The 18031-nt window shown below is 37.9% G+C and overlaps 1 protein-coding gene across 1 annotated transcript in view; it reads left to right on the forward strand.

Annotated features, from left to right (window-relative positions):
* Window positions 1–18031, forward strand: part of LOC149283506 (extracellular serine/threonine protein kinase FAM20C-like) — a 62433-nt gene that overhangs the window by 3836 nt on the left and 40566 nt on the right. The window contains exon 3 of the mRNA XM_089497421.1: window positions 13955–14033. Coding sequence (XP_089353547.1) covers window positions 13955–14033 — 79 coding nt within the window. The remainder of the gene's footprint in view (window positions 1–13954; window positions 14034–18031) is intronic.

Below are 18031 nucleotides of genomic sequence, written 5' to 3' on the forward strand. Positions count from 1 at the left end.
TCTACCAGTATACTAGCCGGCTGATCTTGCAATAGATGAGCTGGCTGAACGCGATCTCTTTCACACGTGTCTAGGGCAGCATTATTTTCTTTTTTTTTTATAATTTTTTTTCTATTAACAGAGAGGCTGCCGACGACTCACAGACCCATCAGCAGGCTTCTCTTCTTCCCATACAGCACTTATGTATAGAGATGATTCCCACAGATTCCCCTATACACTGAGTCTACCTTTAAGTTATCGCTCCCCTGTTATGAAGTTGCTGATTGTTGTTCATTGGTCTATGCAGCCACTATAAACATGGAATCAAAAGAAGGGAGATCATTTCAGGATAGAAAATGACTTAGATGTTGCCAGTTGTGCCACCTTCTGCCACATACCTCTGAAACAATGATAAATAAGCAAAAAAAGGGCAAGATAAAGATGATTTAATGATCATCAGGTTTGTGCACCATGGATACCGCCACGTAACTGAGAGTTATGAGATTCCAAACACTACTGGAGAACATATGGAATTTATATCAATACCAGAAGATTCCCAGTTTGCCCATTTAAGAGATTACCTCTCCCCAGACATTATTAATAATTAGCAGGTGCTGAAAGTACGCCGGATCATAGCGAGATTTGCTTTGTGATCAGATGTGTTGAGATTCGACACAGGGTGCAGGAAACATATCTCATTAACCTTTTAGGCTACGCTACGTTATCTCAGGGTGTAAGGTGTTACCCAGAATGACATCATATAGGATGCGCACTGGTTTTTCTTTTTAATTGCCTTTATTTTTGTTAGCTGTAGAATGATATAACCGTACAAAAGTCAAAGCTTTGTTTATCCTTTTTTTAATAATTTGCCACATTTTTTTTTTTACCCAAGACTACCCTTTGTACTGCTCGCAGCCGAATTCCGGCAGCGTTTAATCTGCCGTGTGTGTGTTCAGCATATATTGACATGCACAGTGTCAGGAGAAAACCATTTTTGAAGCTAACATCTATCTTGGATGTGTCTGCCGCTGACTGTTAATGATGCTGATTCCATAAACAATGCATTTAGCTGTGATGTTACCCAGCAGCCAAAAATCCCAATTTGTATAAATGTACCTTCTCAGTATGAAAAAGCTACCATAGTCATCCTAGCGTGAAGACTCAAACAGACACGTTTAACCGGAACATGGCAAACATAGAATATAAGCAAAAAAGAACAATGGGAATCTGTAATGAACTCCATTATAGATGCAGAGAAACATAGAAACATAGGATTTGATGGCAGACAAGAACCATTTGGCCTATCTAGTGGTATAACCCTTAATCAGTCCTTGGTCTTGTCATATATTCAGCAGCCATATACCCATCCAATGCATGTTCACATTCCCTCAATTTATTAACATCTACCACTTCTGCTGTGACGCTGTTCCACTTATCTACCACCCTCTTCCGTAAAACTTCCGTATGTTACACCTAAACTTCTGACCCTCTACTTTTAGATTATGACCTCATGTTCTAACATTTCTCCTCCTTTGTTCAATCTGTATTTAAATGTTTATATCACACCCCCCCTTTCTCTTCTCTCCAACAAGTTGTACGTTTTAAGATCCCTTCCACGTTTCATACGTTTGAAACGCTAATATACTTTGTACCACTTTGTATCCCTGATTACTAAAAGCTCTTTCCATACCGTACATTTTTTTATTCTTATTCTACACTGTCTCTTTAAATCTTCCGAACGTTTATATTTTCTGGCCAGCTAAATGATGTCATGGTCCTAAGTAGATGTGGTTTATGGATCACTGACTATGGCACGCCCAAAAGACACTCGGGGCTTTATCACAAAAGAATTTAAATTATAAAACATGATTTATTCTGAACAACACTCTTGATCGTAAGAGTCACAGTTGGCAAGAACACATCCCTTTCACACATAGTTTCCTAATCATACGCATCTTCAGGACACAGAATGAGCAGACTTAACCCATTGGGTGCAGCAGGGGTGTAACATGGGTTCTTGGTTCGGATGTCAAGTTAAGGTCACTTCTGCTCCTGGCGGTGCCTGGAGCAGCTGCCCCTCATGCCACGTAGACGTGATAACCCTGGGATGAAGCGTTATGTATAATTTAATACTCCCATGGACCAAATAATCTCAACACAGTTTACATTTAACCCTAGGACTTGGAAATTATCCTTGGTTTTAACATTAGAAAGGATTTCTTAACTGAGAGGGTAGTGCATATGGGGAATGGCATTCCAGCAGAAATACAAGATGCTAAAAGATGGCGGGAATGGAAACATATATGGGGTAGGCATTAGGCTGCATTGAATAGAAGGCCAGGGGCCAAGTAAGGTTTTAAAGTCTTATTGAGGTAAAGGGCAGACTAGATGGGGCAAATGGCTCCTCATCAGATGTATCTTTATTTTTCTGGTTAGCAACTGATGTTCAAGTAAAAATTTATTTTATGTAAAGGATGAGTAACTTGGACCTTGGCCTGCTGATGGAGAACAACCTTCATCTTCTCAAGCCAAGATTGTCCTACCTTTTAACAGCAAAAAACAAACACCATCAACTTAGACTCCTCCAGATCAGGACAAAGAGTCTCTAATATACATTTGTATTTGCTCTGATGTTAAGGTCACTGTTATATTCAGTTTCATTGTGTATTTGTAGCCCCCTCCAAACTTCCTTTATGAGAAAGCCTTCTTCTGACAATGGCCAGTTTCTGTCCAGGCTCCTGATGTCACAATCAGACCGGTCAATGGAACAGCCGCTGTAAAGTGTGGCCGGGTTTGTTTGTTAATGTGGGTGGGTAAGGTGGTGTCGGCAGCAGGAGAAGCTGCAGTGTCTGGTGTTCAGAATAACATCGCACAACAAAAATGACCATACCTCCCAACTGTCCCATTTTTTCATGTGACGGTCCCGATTTTAAAGACACTGTCTTGCCAAACACTCCCGCTGTCCCACTTTTGGGGATAGTCCTATTTGGGGCCTGAATTCTTCTGTCATGAGCTGTTTGCTGCATTGACCTCAATCATAGCTCCCACATGGCCACCTAACGGCACGTTTCAGCTTAGCACCGTTAGGTGGCCAGACAGGCAAGGTAGGTGGATGGTCCTGCTCACCTCCAACCCCACCACCCCACCAAAGGTGTTTTGATTTGGACACCTGAAATGTTGGCAGTATGGTACACAACTATACTACAAGCTAAACAGTCATAATGGAAATCAAGATGGAAGTGACTTCATTATGACCAAGTCCATTCTTTATCCATACTGGCTGTAGAAAAAAAACAATTTACAATTAAAAAGCTATAATGTTGGGAAACTGACCACACGTTACAGCGCAAAATGTCTGTAGCAGCATAATATTGTATATTATATATTGAGTATAATATCTCATTTTTAAGATTTCTAATGCCAACGAAAAAGAGCAACATTCAAGTGAACTGTCTGACAAAAGCAGGCGTATCAAGTCATCGGCACTGCCTGCTTTATCTCATTTTGTAGTTGTTTCTGCAATATGACATCTGAATATCTTGTTCAATTAGATTTTAATATAAAACAGCCACATGTGAAGAGTGGGAGTTTATTACAGAAAGCGCCTTCCAAAAACATCATCATTCCACAGGGTTTTAAAGAAGCAAATAAGCTTCACCAGTGCATGAATCCTCATAGCTACCAAGTGTCCTTGTTTATGAAGGACAGTCCTATTTGGGGCCCAAATTCTTCTGTCATTCTTCCTGCTACTAAGTCCTTCTACTCTTGATGTTAACCAAATGACGAAAAGCCACAATAATATGAATGGGAACAGTGAAAAAAGTCTATAAATTAATGTCATAAAACTACATTATTCTTCTTGACACATTGGAAGAATTTAAACATCAATGGGATAGAAATAAAGCAATCTGGAATTAAAATAAGAACCAAGGACTGAATAAGGTCTGAGTCTTTAGATCAGGAAAAACGGGCAGACGGGCAGTTCTTATCTGCCGTCAAATTCTGTGTTCCTATGATATCTTACTCGTTTACAATAGCTATCAACAGACCACAAAGCCGTATGGAAAGCTTGGATAAACTACCCACACCTTTAACCACACCTAGATAAAACCAAAGTATTCCAGCTTTGGTAATTTAATGTTGGGAGGTATGTATCTTGTTTCAACTAATTAGAATCTAATTCACAAAGTCTACTTATCTTTTGAGATTCCCCCCCTCCCCCGACACCTTTCGATAAGGTTAAGATACTAAATGGTTAAAGAGATAAGAGACATCTCCCAAAGCCCAGTGAAGTCTCTGTATTGTAACTGTAATAATTAATTAATACATGTTTTAAACTCTGGGGAATATTTGCCCGGTTCAATGGGGCAGTAAAAGGGACCAGTGCAGAACTCCAACGTGATATTCTGCTCCTTGGGCTAATTCCTGGGGTTGTAGAGGGCGGGGTTGCTCTGAGTGAGGTCAAATATTTAAGTAAAAAATTCCATACTTTGACAGAAGTTAGGATGTTTGAGTTCATCTGTTTTACTTACTCCTGTGATCACTCCCTTTCTGCTCCCTGAGCTCCAAGATACTGGAACACAATCAGAAGGAAAGAGTCCAAGGAATCACCCTCCCCAACAATAAAAAGTACCTTATGTTACCTTTCTAGAACATAAGATAAAACGTTGCCTTATGTAGACGGTGATAATTTAAGCCTTAGGTTGTTTGCCAAAGTAAAAATATTTATCTAACCAGTGGACTAGTATATTCTATCATACCTCTTAAACTGGTTCTTCAAGTGGAGACAGACTGCCAGGTCTTATTCATTTCACTCTGTGTAATTTTAAATTGTGTGTTCATTGTAATAACGTATCGTATGCATGAAACCTGGCCAAGTTTGTGCATCACAGAAAACCATCAGGATGGCTCCCACCCTCCTCATTACACTTTAGAGTTTTACCCTTGTAATCCTGTTAGTATGTGTGTGATGGGGAATGCTAGTGTGTGAACATTTGTCTTAGGGTGTGTTAGTATGTGTGTCTGGTTATCTTAGCGTATTTGTGTATATGTGTCTGGTTACGTCAGTGTGTGAACATGTGTCTTTGTGTGGGTATGTTGATGTGTGTTTGTGTGGGTATGTTAGTATGTGAACAAGTGTCTTTGGATATGTTAGTGTGGATGACAGGGTGTGCTAGCATGTGCAAGTGAAAGTGTGTATAGGTATGTTACTGTGTGAACATGTGTCTTCTGATATGTTAGCGTGTGTGTGTTGGTATTTTAGTGTGTGAGCACAAATCTTTGAGTATGTTAGCGTGTGAGTTTGGGTATTTAAGTGAAAGTGTGTGTCTGGATATGTTAGTTTTTGGGTGTGTGTTAGTGTGAGTGCCCCTTAAAAAGGTCAGGCTCTGGATGTTCCCCTGGACCTCACTTAACCTTGCCTCCTCATGGAAATAAGGGAGATAGAGGTAAGTCTGGGTGTCGGGACTTACCTCTTTACCTCTACACCCAGAGCATGCTGTCTATCTCGGGGGGGGGGGTTGGCATTTACCTGTTGCCCCCCAGGTTCATCAATAAGCAATACTAACTTAAAAAGATCTTAATGGATCTGAAAAAAATGTGCCCTCACTATATGTCCCATCTAATTTCATTTCTTTATAGAATCTATACTTTTACATTTAATTTGGTCAACAAAGAAAAAGGTGTACATTTTCATAAACTTTCTTCACCTCAGAGGTCTGTCCTTCCTTAAATCTGTAAAAGAGACTGAAATTTTATGTAACTTTACATCTTTTTCTTTGTTGGCCCAATAAAAGGTATGAACTTCAACGATTCCTTCCTGAACAAGTAACAGCTATATACATCTTCTTTACATATATACAGCGCCAAAATGTATCATTCTTCTGTTTGTACGTGAAAGCATAATATATCTTTTACTTTTCTATAATCCTAATTAGCCCCTCACTTCGCTTCTGTAAGCCAAGTGAATCCGTCGACTCCAGCTTGCTGACCAAAAATACCTGTTCGACTTTAAACGTCTGTAGTGAATGTCTTTAATCCTGAAACATCATTCCGTTTTAATCCCGATTACTCTATTGCCTTCACTTTTCTTAAATCCACATTACCTTTTTTGCCTTCGTTATCCTGGTAGGGCAGGACAAATCTCTGGCTCCTAAAATAGCAATTGCTTAACGTTTTCTTCTATTGATCTCTTATAATTGTTTTAGAATTTAACAATTAAGTGTAATTCTATTATCACACAAATGCCATATAAATTATTGTTTCTATGGTCCATGCTGAGATCTGGTGAACTGAATAAGATTTCACTACGATTGAGTTTAGTTGAAACCAGAATCTTAAAGGGGCTTCGGTATATATTTTCTGTTATCTTTTTTACTCCATCCATGAGGCCAATGTACCTTTTTGCTCCATGCCCTTTGTATCTCTTTATTAACTCCCTGATAAAGACAAGATACGTTAATAGTACATAACATATTTGACTAACACACACTCCGCAAACATTAATTCACTATGGCACGGGGGCTGAACTGTTTTCTATTTGAATCAGATAAGAACAGCAAAGACAGGAATGGGCCCTGCAGCATGGACCATGGATTTATGATATGCGTGCTGGGAAGGAGTTCTGAAGGACTTCAGATATATTTGATCAATTAAGGCTATTTACGCTAATAGTTATGCCTTATAAGAGGACATGTGGTCAGTTATGTATTTATGGAGGTTGCTTTCAAAGGCATGTCGCCCAGCCCTACCATCTTCTCGTCCTCTGCCCATCTTCTTCACACAGAGTGCTGGGATACTGCCCCATAACATGGTGCTATTTATATGGTTGGAGACACATCCGTAGAGTACTGATCTCCCCAGTTGGCTCAGTGAAAGGCCAGTAGGTCCAAATGCTACCTAGCCATAGAGGGACTAGAACATGCAATTGTGTGTCATAAGAATCTTTAAATTTGTTGGGCAACATTAGTGGTTGGTTCATCAAATAACAATTAGAATGATTAATCAATTTCTAAGCTGAATTGGCCAGCCTTGTTTTTTGGCAAATTTAATTCTTCGTGGGTTGAAAATAAATATTGTCACCAGGTGGTTGGATGAGTCACTGAAACATCTTGTTTTTTCCCCGTTTTTTCTTTTTTTCCTGTCTTACTGGGAACCAGGAAAGGGTACATTCAGGGATCATTATAAGTTTCATAAAATATAAGGAGCTGATGTAAAATCCTAATGGCCGTCAGGATTTGTCCTGCCCTGAACCTAGAAATGCTGTTCCACCTATGTACTGAATTTCAGGAGACAGAATACAATTCTAGATATGCTATCATTAACTTGTCCAACATAAGAGTGCCAGTAATGTTTTATCCAAATGGAACACCAACGTTGCTACAACAATGCTATTTACATTGATAACATAATGTATTCTTTAAGAATTAAGCAGAACTCAAACCAGTCAAGACCTAGAAAGAGCAGTTGTAAAAGAATCGTCTGGACAATAGGCAATATATCTGTACCAACGGCTTCTTCCGTTAAATAAGCAGCGTTGTTTTCATATGAGAAGGCAAGGAAAGTGTGGTTTTACAAACTTGTTGTGAAACTTGGTGAAATACGGTATCATTGATTTATTTATGGAGAGAGGAAGCCATAAACCTGCCTGATACTAGCAGATTGATTAACATTGTAGTGATGAGAGAACAAGAGGGGCCTTTCAAAACAAGCCAACAAAAGCCGTTTGGATTCTATAACGTTTCATGTGGTTAGAATAAAAATCACTTAATCCTGGTTCAGGGAGCAGAACGGTTTTATAGAGCTATGCCATTGTAGATGGAGGTCTGGTTAGGCTAACGTGCAAGTATGCGGCAAAAGGGTCTTTTGGTGGCAACATTTAGAATTTCTTTTATAAAAGAACTGTTTTTGTCTAATGCAGGGGAACTGATGAATTGTTTACAAGAGGTTGTATCTAAGTTTCAAGTCTAAACTTTGCCATTTCTGGATACGATCAAAGGAATACACCTGCAAAAAGATGCACTTGAAGGCAGTGGCATATTAATCTTTGGCGCTGTCCTAGGCCTAACTCAAGTAGTGCCACCAGCAGCCCCCCTACATTGCCATCCTTTTTCTGAAAGCTGGGGTTTGACGTCGTATCCCAGGGCACCTACCTGTAAGGTCTCAAGAGAATGGGCACATGTATACTGTGGAGGATGTGCCGACTCAGCACAGTCCACCATAGCGTTAATGGGCCGGTTGGGTAGATCAGTGACCAATTGCAGTTTAGCTCCAATGGTACTTTAGCCAGCTGCCATCGATCGAAAAGATTCGGACCCAAGTGGCTCTGTGAAATTTTTATCTCTCTAGGAAGTTTTGAAACATTTGTATCAAGTATAAAAAGCTTTAAAGGAGAATTGTCACAACCCTAGCTTTCGGCATAACGAAAATTGTTTTCTAAGGCTACCTTGATTGTCATTTTTGTAATTGCTATGGAAGTATATAGTTTAACAGCAGAGGATTATTTTATCTCATCCCAGCTTTCTTGAGTGAAAATCTACTATTTCTTTTAAACAAAATACCTCCAAAACTACAGCGACTGTAGAACAGGGAGCACCAGTTTTAAGAAGTGAAGTTAATTATGCTAAAAGTTACGATGGGGACATTTCACCAGCAATCAACATTCACAGAAACACAAGTGACTTCTCCGGTGCCTCAAGGGTAGAATATCATGTTTAAAACCAGTTTGGCCTGATTTTCAAACATCACCATTGACAGTTGAGGTTTTTTTTCATACCTCAGTACATACCTATTGATATGTGCTTCAAACTTTCCTTTTCGATGAAGAAAGACATAAGTTCACGTATTAGTTCCTGATGCCCACTTTTTACCCTTAGGCTTTTGCAGAGTCTCTTCAATTGCCACTAAGGGAGCCCTGGTGAAGGATAGATTTTCTGTTTTATAGCTATAGCGGGTTTGAAGCAGCGGGTTCAGACACCACAAAAAAAAATCAATGCTCTCAAGAGTCTGTATGTTATAGTGACGTTAAGTTATTTATCTCTACGGAGGAATTTTGTGGGGCTTGGAAGTACTTTGAAAAATTAAATAGAACTTTGAATAAACTTCTGTTCAGAAGCAGACATTTTTTTCTAGGCAAGCACGGATACATAATATTATTGTGCAGGATGTGAAAATATACAGTTATTATAATATCTCCGTTTCCATGTACATTGTATGTGTAATATAGCTGTAGCATGTTCTTAACATAACGGGTTTGAATGGCTTGGCGAATAGATCATATAATCTTATTTTCAAGTCAATTTGTAGGTTCAGTGAAATACAAACACTATATCCAACTTCTCACTGCTTATTGAGCCCATCTAGAACATTTGAAGAACACCTTCAGAAAGGATCTCAGGATGACTAAGATCACTGATTATTGTTGTCTATCGGTGTTGAGATAGCAGTAGGTTTTTTTGTTCCATTGAATACTGGTTTCATTTATTACATGGAGAACATGTGTTGACTACCAGTGGTCCTGGTCTGACTTTTAAACATTGGAATTCTTATCCAACAGACAGTTCTGGTAGCTTAGAAACCTGTGTTCCTCGGTCTCAAGCTCTACACTCTATTTTTGGTGGTTCTACTTTGCTCTGATCGGTTTCCAGATACATTGCAGAGATAAACCTACAGAATAAACCAGTCTAACTCTTTAATTGTTCTTGCTAAACTGCTTGGACTAGTTTGAAATACTATACATAGTGCATAATTGCTTTGTGTTGGCTTGTAAAGCAGGTCGCTCTTAAGAAGTATAATATCTTTATGCTCCCACCTGCTTCCTCCGATCTTCATGTTTGGCTTGTTCATCCTGCCTTCATTCTACTTACGGTACACCTATGAACTTTGCCTTTCAACTCTAATGCTAAGAAATCAATTGAGAACTGGTTTCTTTTGGTTTTTGTGAACGTAATAATGTCAAATGTGAAAATGTCAGCGCATGCAGAGCTTACCACAGGCTTCTGAGAACAACAGTCAGTATACAGAGAGAAATATTTATGATTGTAGCCCAAGAAGGGCCCAAGAATATTTTCACATACTTTATATGCCATAACACGTGTAAGGAGAATAAGTTCCAAAGCGGAGGTTTTTTTACGCTAGAGGCACTGAGAATGTCGCTTCTGTGTCATAAAGGAACACATGTTTTTATCGCTTTTGTCCTGTTTCCATGACACGATAATTCAGGTAATCTGTAAACAGTTCTATTTGTCAAAACTAAAACGAGAGAAGAGAAAAAAACATAAACCGTGATTCACATCTTATCACATGGCATAGGTGTCACTATAATGCCAAATTTCATTTTATAATAAACCCAAATATATATATGTGTATGGAATAAAATGTATAGAGAAAACAAAGAAAAACTTCCAGAAATGTATAAAACAAATTTTAATTTTGGGACAATTAAATAATAAAAATATAATTGCATCGCTAATTAATGAATAAAATAAATATGTAAATTAAAATGCAATCATTTTAAATATTTCTGATTGTATCAGCAGACACGTATTTGTTCTAACCTTAATCTTTGAATATTAGAATTAAACCAAATTTTGGTTTATGTGAGTTCACAATATTAAATGTGTAATTTTTCGAACCAGTCCAAAGTTTTTTTTGGTCAGTTCAAAGTTTTTTTGGTCAGTTTGCTGCTCTGACTTTTTTTTCCTATTTATTACGGAACAGAAAATTTCCAGGATGATGTTGTACTACATCTCAATAATAATGTAGGTTGTGGAGTCTCGACTGTTTCCTGTTTTGTTGTTGGCCTTAGGGTCAATCATTATTGAAATCAGTCAACTGGGAAGTTTTGGTACAAGCAACGTCCCCGTGGACAAAGAACCTAACATATCCAGGTTACTTTTTTCTCAAAAGCATATCTTAAATAGCCTTCATTTTCTAATTATTTTCTCATTCCTTTAGGGAAATTTCTGCCAATGTAATAGAAAACATAGGTCAATAAAAGCGACAATCCACATGAGATTCTTCAGTAATGAATCAGTAATTAAGGTATCGAGATTTACACAAAGTTTTGTTAGGAAAGCAGACATAGATTACAAGCCGTTTAACAGATTTACCGACAGTGTTCCCTCTAATTTTTAGTAGTTGCCGTGCGCAGAAATCTTATGTTTTGCAATTTTTTTTCCTGTTACAAAAGTATGCGCGGAGTGAATGCTTGTGCAAACGTATTTCTGAAATTATTATCAAGATCATTTTTGGCACAGTCTTCCTCTCGTGGCTAATTAAACCCAGAGTCACCTCGCCCCCTCCTTCAGAGGTATAGATTAAATTAATAACACATGGAAACTGCAGATTAAGAGCAACTGAATAACATACAGACCTTGCCTTGCAGGTATAGATCAACTGAGAAATCACACGCAAACTCAGGATTGGAGGTATAGATCAAATAAATAATGCATGGGAACTCTAAATTACAGACATAGATCGCAGGTTGCACACTCCAAACTGGACTGGAAGGATTTTTTCACTTGATTTTAGTAGCCATAAAATAGATTAAAGGAAAGTGATGTTGTTTTTTGTTTTTTACACTACTGTATTTTTACAATGTTCACTATATCAATTATAAAGATCCAACCCAGGGAGATTTTATTACAGATGTACAAGACTTTTAGACACAGATTGCATGACCTAATAGAATGATCATCCCTGGCTGTGTTTGTATACAGTTGCCATTTCCACGGAATTCCATATTAGATTAATAGCTCTAAAGTTTTATTTACAGTAAGAAGGCACAGTATAGGACTCAATGGTTCGGTTTCTGAGCTATCAAGCTTAATGATAATTATGGTGCCTAACACTGCGTTATATGTAATATAAAGAGGTTCTGAAACAAAGTAGGCAAATCCATATATTGCCATGGCTGACATTTCACTAAATGACCTATTCATTGTCAAATGGGCCGAAGGGACTAGATAGACCAAATGGTTCTTTTATGCTGTCAAATTTGACGTTGATATCGAGATTGAATTTGAATTCTGTTTGCTTTCATGGGATGCGTATCATGCTATACCCGTAGAGAGAGCTTACAACCTTGTATGTAATACAAGGGGATGCTATACCACTCAGATGCTCAATGTTATTCTGATCACTCTCCAGATGGTGAACCGAAAAAACCCAAAAAACACGTGTCACTCAGGTAGGGTGTAATAAAAAATTAAATAATAGTAATACTTCCCTAATTGGACCGCAGCTCCCAAATAACACTCTCCTCAAAGTGTAAAATGCAAACAAACCAAAAAATGTATGGGGCGCAGGAACATATATAGGAAAAAACAAAATCACTATAAAAGAACAGACATAACGAACAGAAATACTTACAGACTACAGACTTTGCTGATACACGCAGAGACGATCGCGGCTAATACCCTTCAAGAGTGCACCGCGGTGCAACAGAAGACGCGTGAATAAAGTGCCTGTATATGCATTTTATGCATGAAGAAATTGTGAGTGCATTTCTATTTGGTATATACTTTTTACCTAAGATACTGCACTATTTTAAATTTGTTTTTTAGATTTTCATTGAAGAATATTAAAGCCTTTTTACAGTCCATATTGAAGGGTTGGATTTGCCTCTTTTTCCTGTGAGTGCAATATATCACTTAATCATTAATATTGGAAGTACAATCTACACTATATTGTGTTGTTTTCCATTTTGTTTTTTCCTATATATGTTCCTGCGCCCCATACATTTTTTGGTTTGTTCACTCTCCAGATGGACAGCAAAAACTTAAAGCGTGATGTCGCAATATGGTAGCTCCTACATACAGTTAACACAAAATCATAGTCAATATTTATAAGAATTAGTATTGGGAGTAATCTTATTGTGCTAATTCTTCTTTGAACCTTTGGGCTTCTGAAGACTTAGCGACTCCTTTACTTTTGGTGTTCAGGGAGTTTAGACCCAAATGCCATTTATACCATCACGGTCTTCTTTGAGTCTGTTATGTTGTGACATAGCCGGCACACGTGGTGTTTGGCATACTAGAACTGTTAAAAGCATATCTTGCAGAAACGCTTGTTTAAAGCATGTGCTCCGCATATGAAAACAGATAATTATGTTTTAAACTACCCAATCATCCGTAATGATAGTTTTCTGAGAAATAAACACTACTTTTCAAGTAAATCGCAATCAGCTGGGGGTGTCAGCAGGTTCCAGGCAGCGTAAGACATGTTTTAGCTAGAAATCAAAGGGTACTTTCTATGTGTGATGGGGACTGCGTACGTCTCTGCGAAATGTGTCTGGAAACACGACATTACAGCAGGCTGGTAATGTGCTGTTTAGCAAATCTTTGTAAGAAGTCTAGAAAGAGTCTTCCAATGCATATACTACTTATGCCGTGCCAATCCATTACTGTCTTAAAGCGAACCGGTACCTTTTACAGTGCATACATGTATCAGTATATGTAATATATCTCTTTATTGGGGTAGAAGAAATCCTTATTATTATTATGCTTATCTAAATGCAAATACAGGGTACATAATATGTATTTGTGTTGGGGTATACAGATTACCGACATGTAAAAGAAGAAATGCTATTGCTTATCTAAATGCAAATGAAGTGTATATAATATGTTTCTTATAATTACTATTACGCTTATCTAAATGCTAAAAAAGGGGTTAGCATGGTTATCCCTCCCCATTTTTTTTTTACTTCTCCCCTGAAGCTGATGGGTTAGACCCGCCATGGAAAGAAGGGGTGATGAGATTGAAAGCAATTTGTATATGCAGTTTTTCGTCCCCATACCCCTAAACACCCCAGTTCGTACGATCTCCTACTGCTTTGATACAATATCTATAAAACAATGACTATTGTAATTCAAAAACTTATATTTAATATAATTCAAGATATTGAAAATATTGTACCTGATATAAAGACAGAAACTGAGCCCGTATTAATTATTATTTTTTTCTTTCTTACCGATAGCTATGAAGTCTGGAGGTACGCAACTGAAGCTCATCATGACGTTTCACAATTACGGTCAAGCGTTGTTTAAACCTATGAAGTAAGTAATAGTCATTAAATGTGTTTTAATATAGTGATAATAAATGATGTTGTAGTGAACAATTAAGTAAAATCTGCATACACGAATCTATAAAACTTCAACAGGAGGCAAGTGGTCCATTTAGTACTCTCCTACCACCAACTGGTATTGGGTTAACATGTAGGTTTGCTCTGAGGTCCGTCACGGTGCGTTGTTGCAGAATGGCTAGTCTTAGATTTGATTTCTAAGAACATGGGGTAATGACTGGTCTGCCTATCTCATAAATTCCCACACTGGGCTTCCTGTCTGATTCATGCTCACAGTGTTTTCCAAGATGGAAAATTCTTCCTTCCTCGCTGCCGCTCTTCGTCTAATTTAACAAACAATCCAAATGTTGCCAATGACTGGTGTGAAGTCATGCAGCCTCGGAAAATATGACTCCTCCACGTGTGTTGTAATATCCTTACCGTCAACTCTTTTGGCTTTAGGAAACAAAAATCAGTCAGCAAAATCCCCCTAATAATAATGCCAGTCAGTGCTGGAAAGATCAGCAGTACAGATATGTGTCCTGACCACGATGACCACGATGGAGAGTTTTTGGCATGACCAACTGAGTAGGCGTTAATAAGCAGAAGCCAACACTGACCTTTCCATGTGAAGATTTAGAGTAGCAAGTATTCTGCTTTGATTAATGCAAAAGTTAACACCGTGTCTTCCTGTTTCAAGTACAACATGCTGTTTATTGACCAGTTTTATTTATTGTTGGTTTTGTGAAAGTGGAAAATTGATATAGCCATATTAGCCAAAGAGAAGATAGAGTGTTGATAGCTTTGATTTGGCAAAAGTAAAGAAAAATATAGAGTCACGAACTTTATGGACCTCAGAAGTCTCTACCAGCTGAGAAAGAGATCTCTTTGGTCTCAAAATCTATTGTAACTTTACATCTTTTTCTATGTTGGGCCAATCAAAGGTATCATCTAAACACTCACTTTTGCCTGTGGTTCTTTAGAAGATTCACATGTCATGTCTGTCCCACAAAGTAATATCAATCTTATTTTTGATCAGAATGTTGGCTTTGCTCGGTGTGGATAAGGGGGAGGCTCTCTTAATCTCCTACTTATTTTGGTGGGGGGGGCATATTTGCTGAAGATATCTCAAAGTCACAGACGCACCAATAAAAGGCTTCAGGTCACAGAGTCTTTTTTAGAATAATGAGCAAGGAGAGTTAAGAAGAACTATGTATGTTCTTAGAGGTGCTGTTGGAGCTACTGTGCTGAAGTTAATCCCTTTCTATAAATACATTCAGCACTGAGACCCTCATCCCTCATCATAGTACTGTTGAATGTTTATTCTTTAATCATGTGAAATGATTTGCTTCATTCATAATATTTTTAGGAATACTTAATTGCCATGTGATGCAAAAGCAGATACTGATGGGTTGCTGTTATAAAAATAAAAAGCTTCTTAAAATAATAAAATAACAAATCTGTAATGATTTATTTGCATAACACATGCTAGCGATCTTAAATAATATTTTTTCGAAAACACCACCTTTAATAAAAAACCCTATAATGGAAGGGTATTATTTGTAGAGTTAATATTGCTTTGAAGTGAGGCAGGCTGTGCCTGATCTACTGATATAAGAACAAAGAGGCTCTTTTTTATCATTTCAAAAAAATAGATGGATCATTATTGAGCGTTTTAGTGGCAGCCCAAATGCAGAACATTACAGTTATTCTCCGTGGGCCCAATTCCAAACCTTATCTTCTGGGTTTTTTTTTATTCGTGTATAAAAATCACAACCTATCATCTTGTTTTTGATCTGCATTCTGCATGGCTGATTGAAATAATTTTTCGAAGCAACGTATCACAATAGGTTCTAGTCGGATATCTTTCACGGCTATAAATACTTCTCAAAGCATAGTTTTACTTGGATTATTCACCCTAAAAATACACAAGCGCCTGATGAACGGCAGCCGAGAGTGTGAAAAACCTACTAATATTTCACGCTAACATTGCATATGTCAATACATCCAGCTCATAAGACACAAGGCTCTGTGAAATATTATCATTGCTTATTTTTTATTGTTTTGTGGGTTTTTTCCAAGCTCTGATGTCAATGAATGTCCAATATAAGCTTACATCAATGTTTAGAAGCCCTGCAAAATACTTTATGTTGTGACAAGAGTATATTAAATCCCAGTATGTTATACAATCATTTAAATGCCAGGGCTGAGCTGAAAGCAGTACGCCATCTGACCTTATCATAATGTCAGGAAATGTCTGATAAGATGCGTCACAGATGATACCGGGGCAACAGAGATTCAAGTATTCATTTGCATTTTGGGTACTTACACCATCGAAGTCACAAAAGTAAATGTTACATACTGTTTGTTAGAAAATTTGTATCGTGTTTAGAAATGATGTCATTTCAATGACCTGGAAAAGAGTAAAGTAAAAATCTATCGGATAAGGGGTACTTTAATAGAACCAAATGCTAAGTCCATAGTAAAGAGCATTTTCATACCTCCCAGCAGTGTTGGTTTTCATACGGCAGTCCTGTTTTTTTATTGTCCTGCATTTGCAGACAGAAGGGGTCATGGGCCAGAAGGGGTCATGGGGGAGATCGTTTGATTTCTCCTGGCCAGCCCAGTGAGCTGTAAAATAAATCAACCCACATGGCCAACTTGTGATGGGTTAGGCGGTTGTTATTAATCTTGATTTCTGCTTCATTTATCTTTATAACATCTGTCTGCAGCTGCTTGGGACCGTCGTTGATCCCCATGTGCAACTGTAACGTTTGTGAAAGTCGCTCTTGCCCATACAACCCAAGTGCGTTTTTTTAGGAGGGACGGTCCCTCTTGGGGACACAAATTCCATTGTCCCTAGTTCCTCCCTTGATGTCTCTTTTTTTTTTTTAGCTCAAAATATTTCTGGATATGAGAGTATCACAGGGTTCTACAGCCCTATAAGCCACAATAATACAATGTATAAAAACATGTATATAAAAAAATTGTAAAAATAAATTACATTATTATTAAAATAATTCTTTACATAAAAAGTCCTAACAAAGTTCTGCCCCTTAACCATACCATAAATGTTCCTATTTAACCTCTTGCAACATCAGTGGGTACTACCCCTAATCTTATTCTAGGTGTACTACAATGACTATGGTTATCAGATTCTCAATGCAGAAAGCACCATCCCCCCCTAGCAAGGTGCTTATGAAGTTGCACTTCATATGTTAATGAAGAACATTTCTGACGCAAGGTACTTGGAAGGCTTACAAAGTACACCTGGAAGCTCACTAAATAGACTAGAAGACATTGGCTTTTCAGTGTGTTCTTTATTCCGCAGACAAAGGAGACGTTCTCTGTTATCGGCTCTCTAACTCACAATGGTGATAAGCTTTTAATTGATAGTTACCAGTTTAAATGTCTCTCCGTACGAACTGCTTATTACACCGAGTATTTCACATTTTTCCAGTTGTATGTCATGACAAGGAGAATATATTTCAGAATATCTCACATCATGACTTTTTTTTTCCAGACTATTTAGTAACAGCATGAAATGGATCCTATCCAAAAATTGGAAGAGACAATTTGGTTCATTTTTAGCCGTTAGCAGTCCTATCCTGTCACCTCTTATCAATCTTTCAGTGATTCACACCTTCCAGTTAACTCCCCAATCAATAACGCATTCAAAACCAAGGACAAAACACGAAACCTTTTAAACAGATGAACAAAAAAAGATCTTTGTAACTCCGAACTCCATAGTCATCTGGCACTGACAAAGGAATTTCAGATATGTCTTTCTGAAGATCAGGCGGCTTCGCTTGCTTGTGTTGGTAATCACACAATTAGGTAGGAAATCAATCACAGGTTATATTAAAACGTATGATGTTCTACTGTAAAGGATTTAATGTCATTCTCTTCCCCTTGTATAGGAATCCAAGAGAGATCAGCCATCTGTTAGGGCTTACTACTTGAGTGTAGGTGGTATTTACTTAAAAGGACTAG

Source organism: Sceloporus occidentalis, unplaced genomic scaffold, assembly GCF_023333645.1.
Source record: "Sceloporus occidentalis isolate IW3139 unplaced genomic scaffold, rSceOcc1.0.p SCAF_103, whole genome shotgun sequence".
NCBI classification, from domain to species: domain Eukaryota; kingdom Metazoa; phylum Chordata; class Lepidosauria; order Squamata; family Phrynosomatidae; genus Sceloporus; species Sceloporus occidentalis.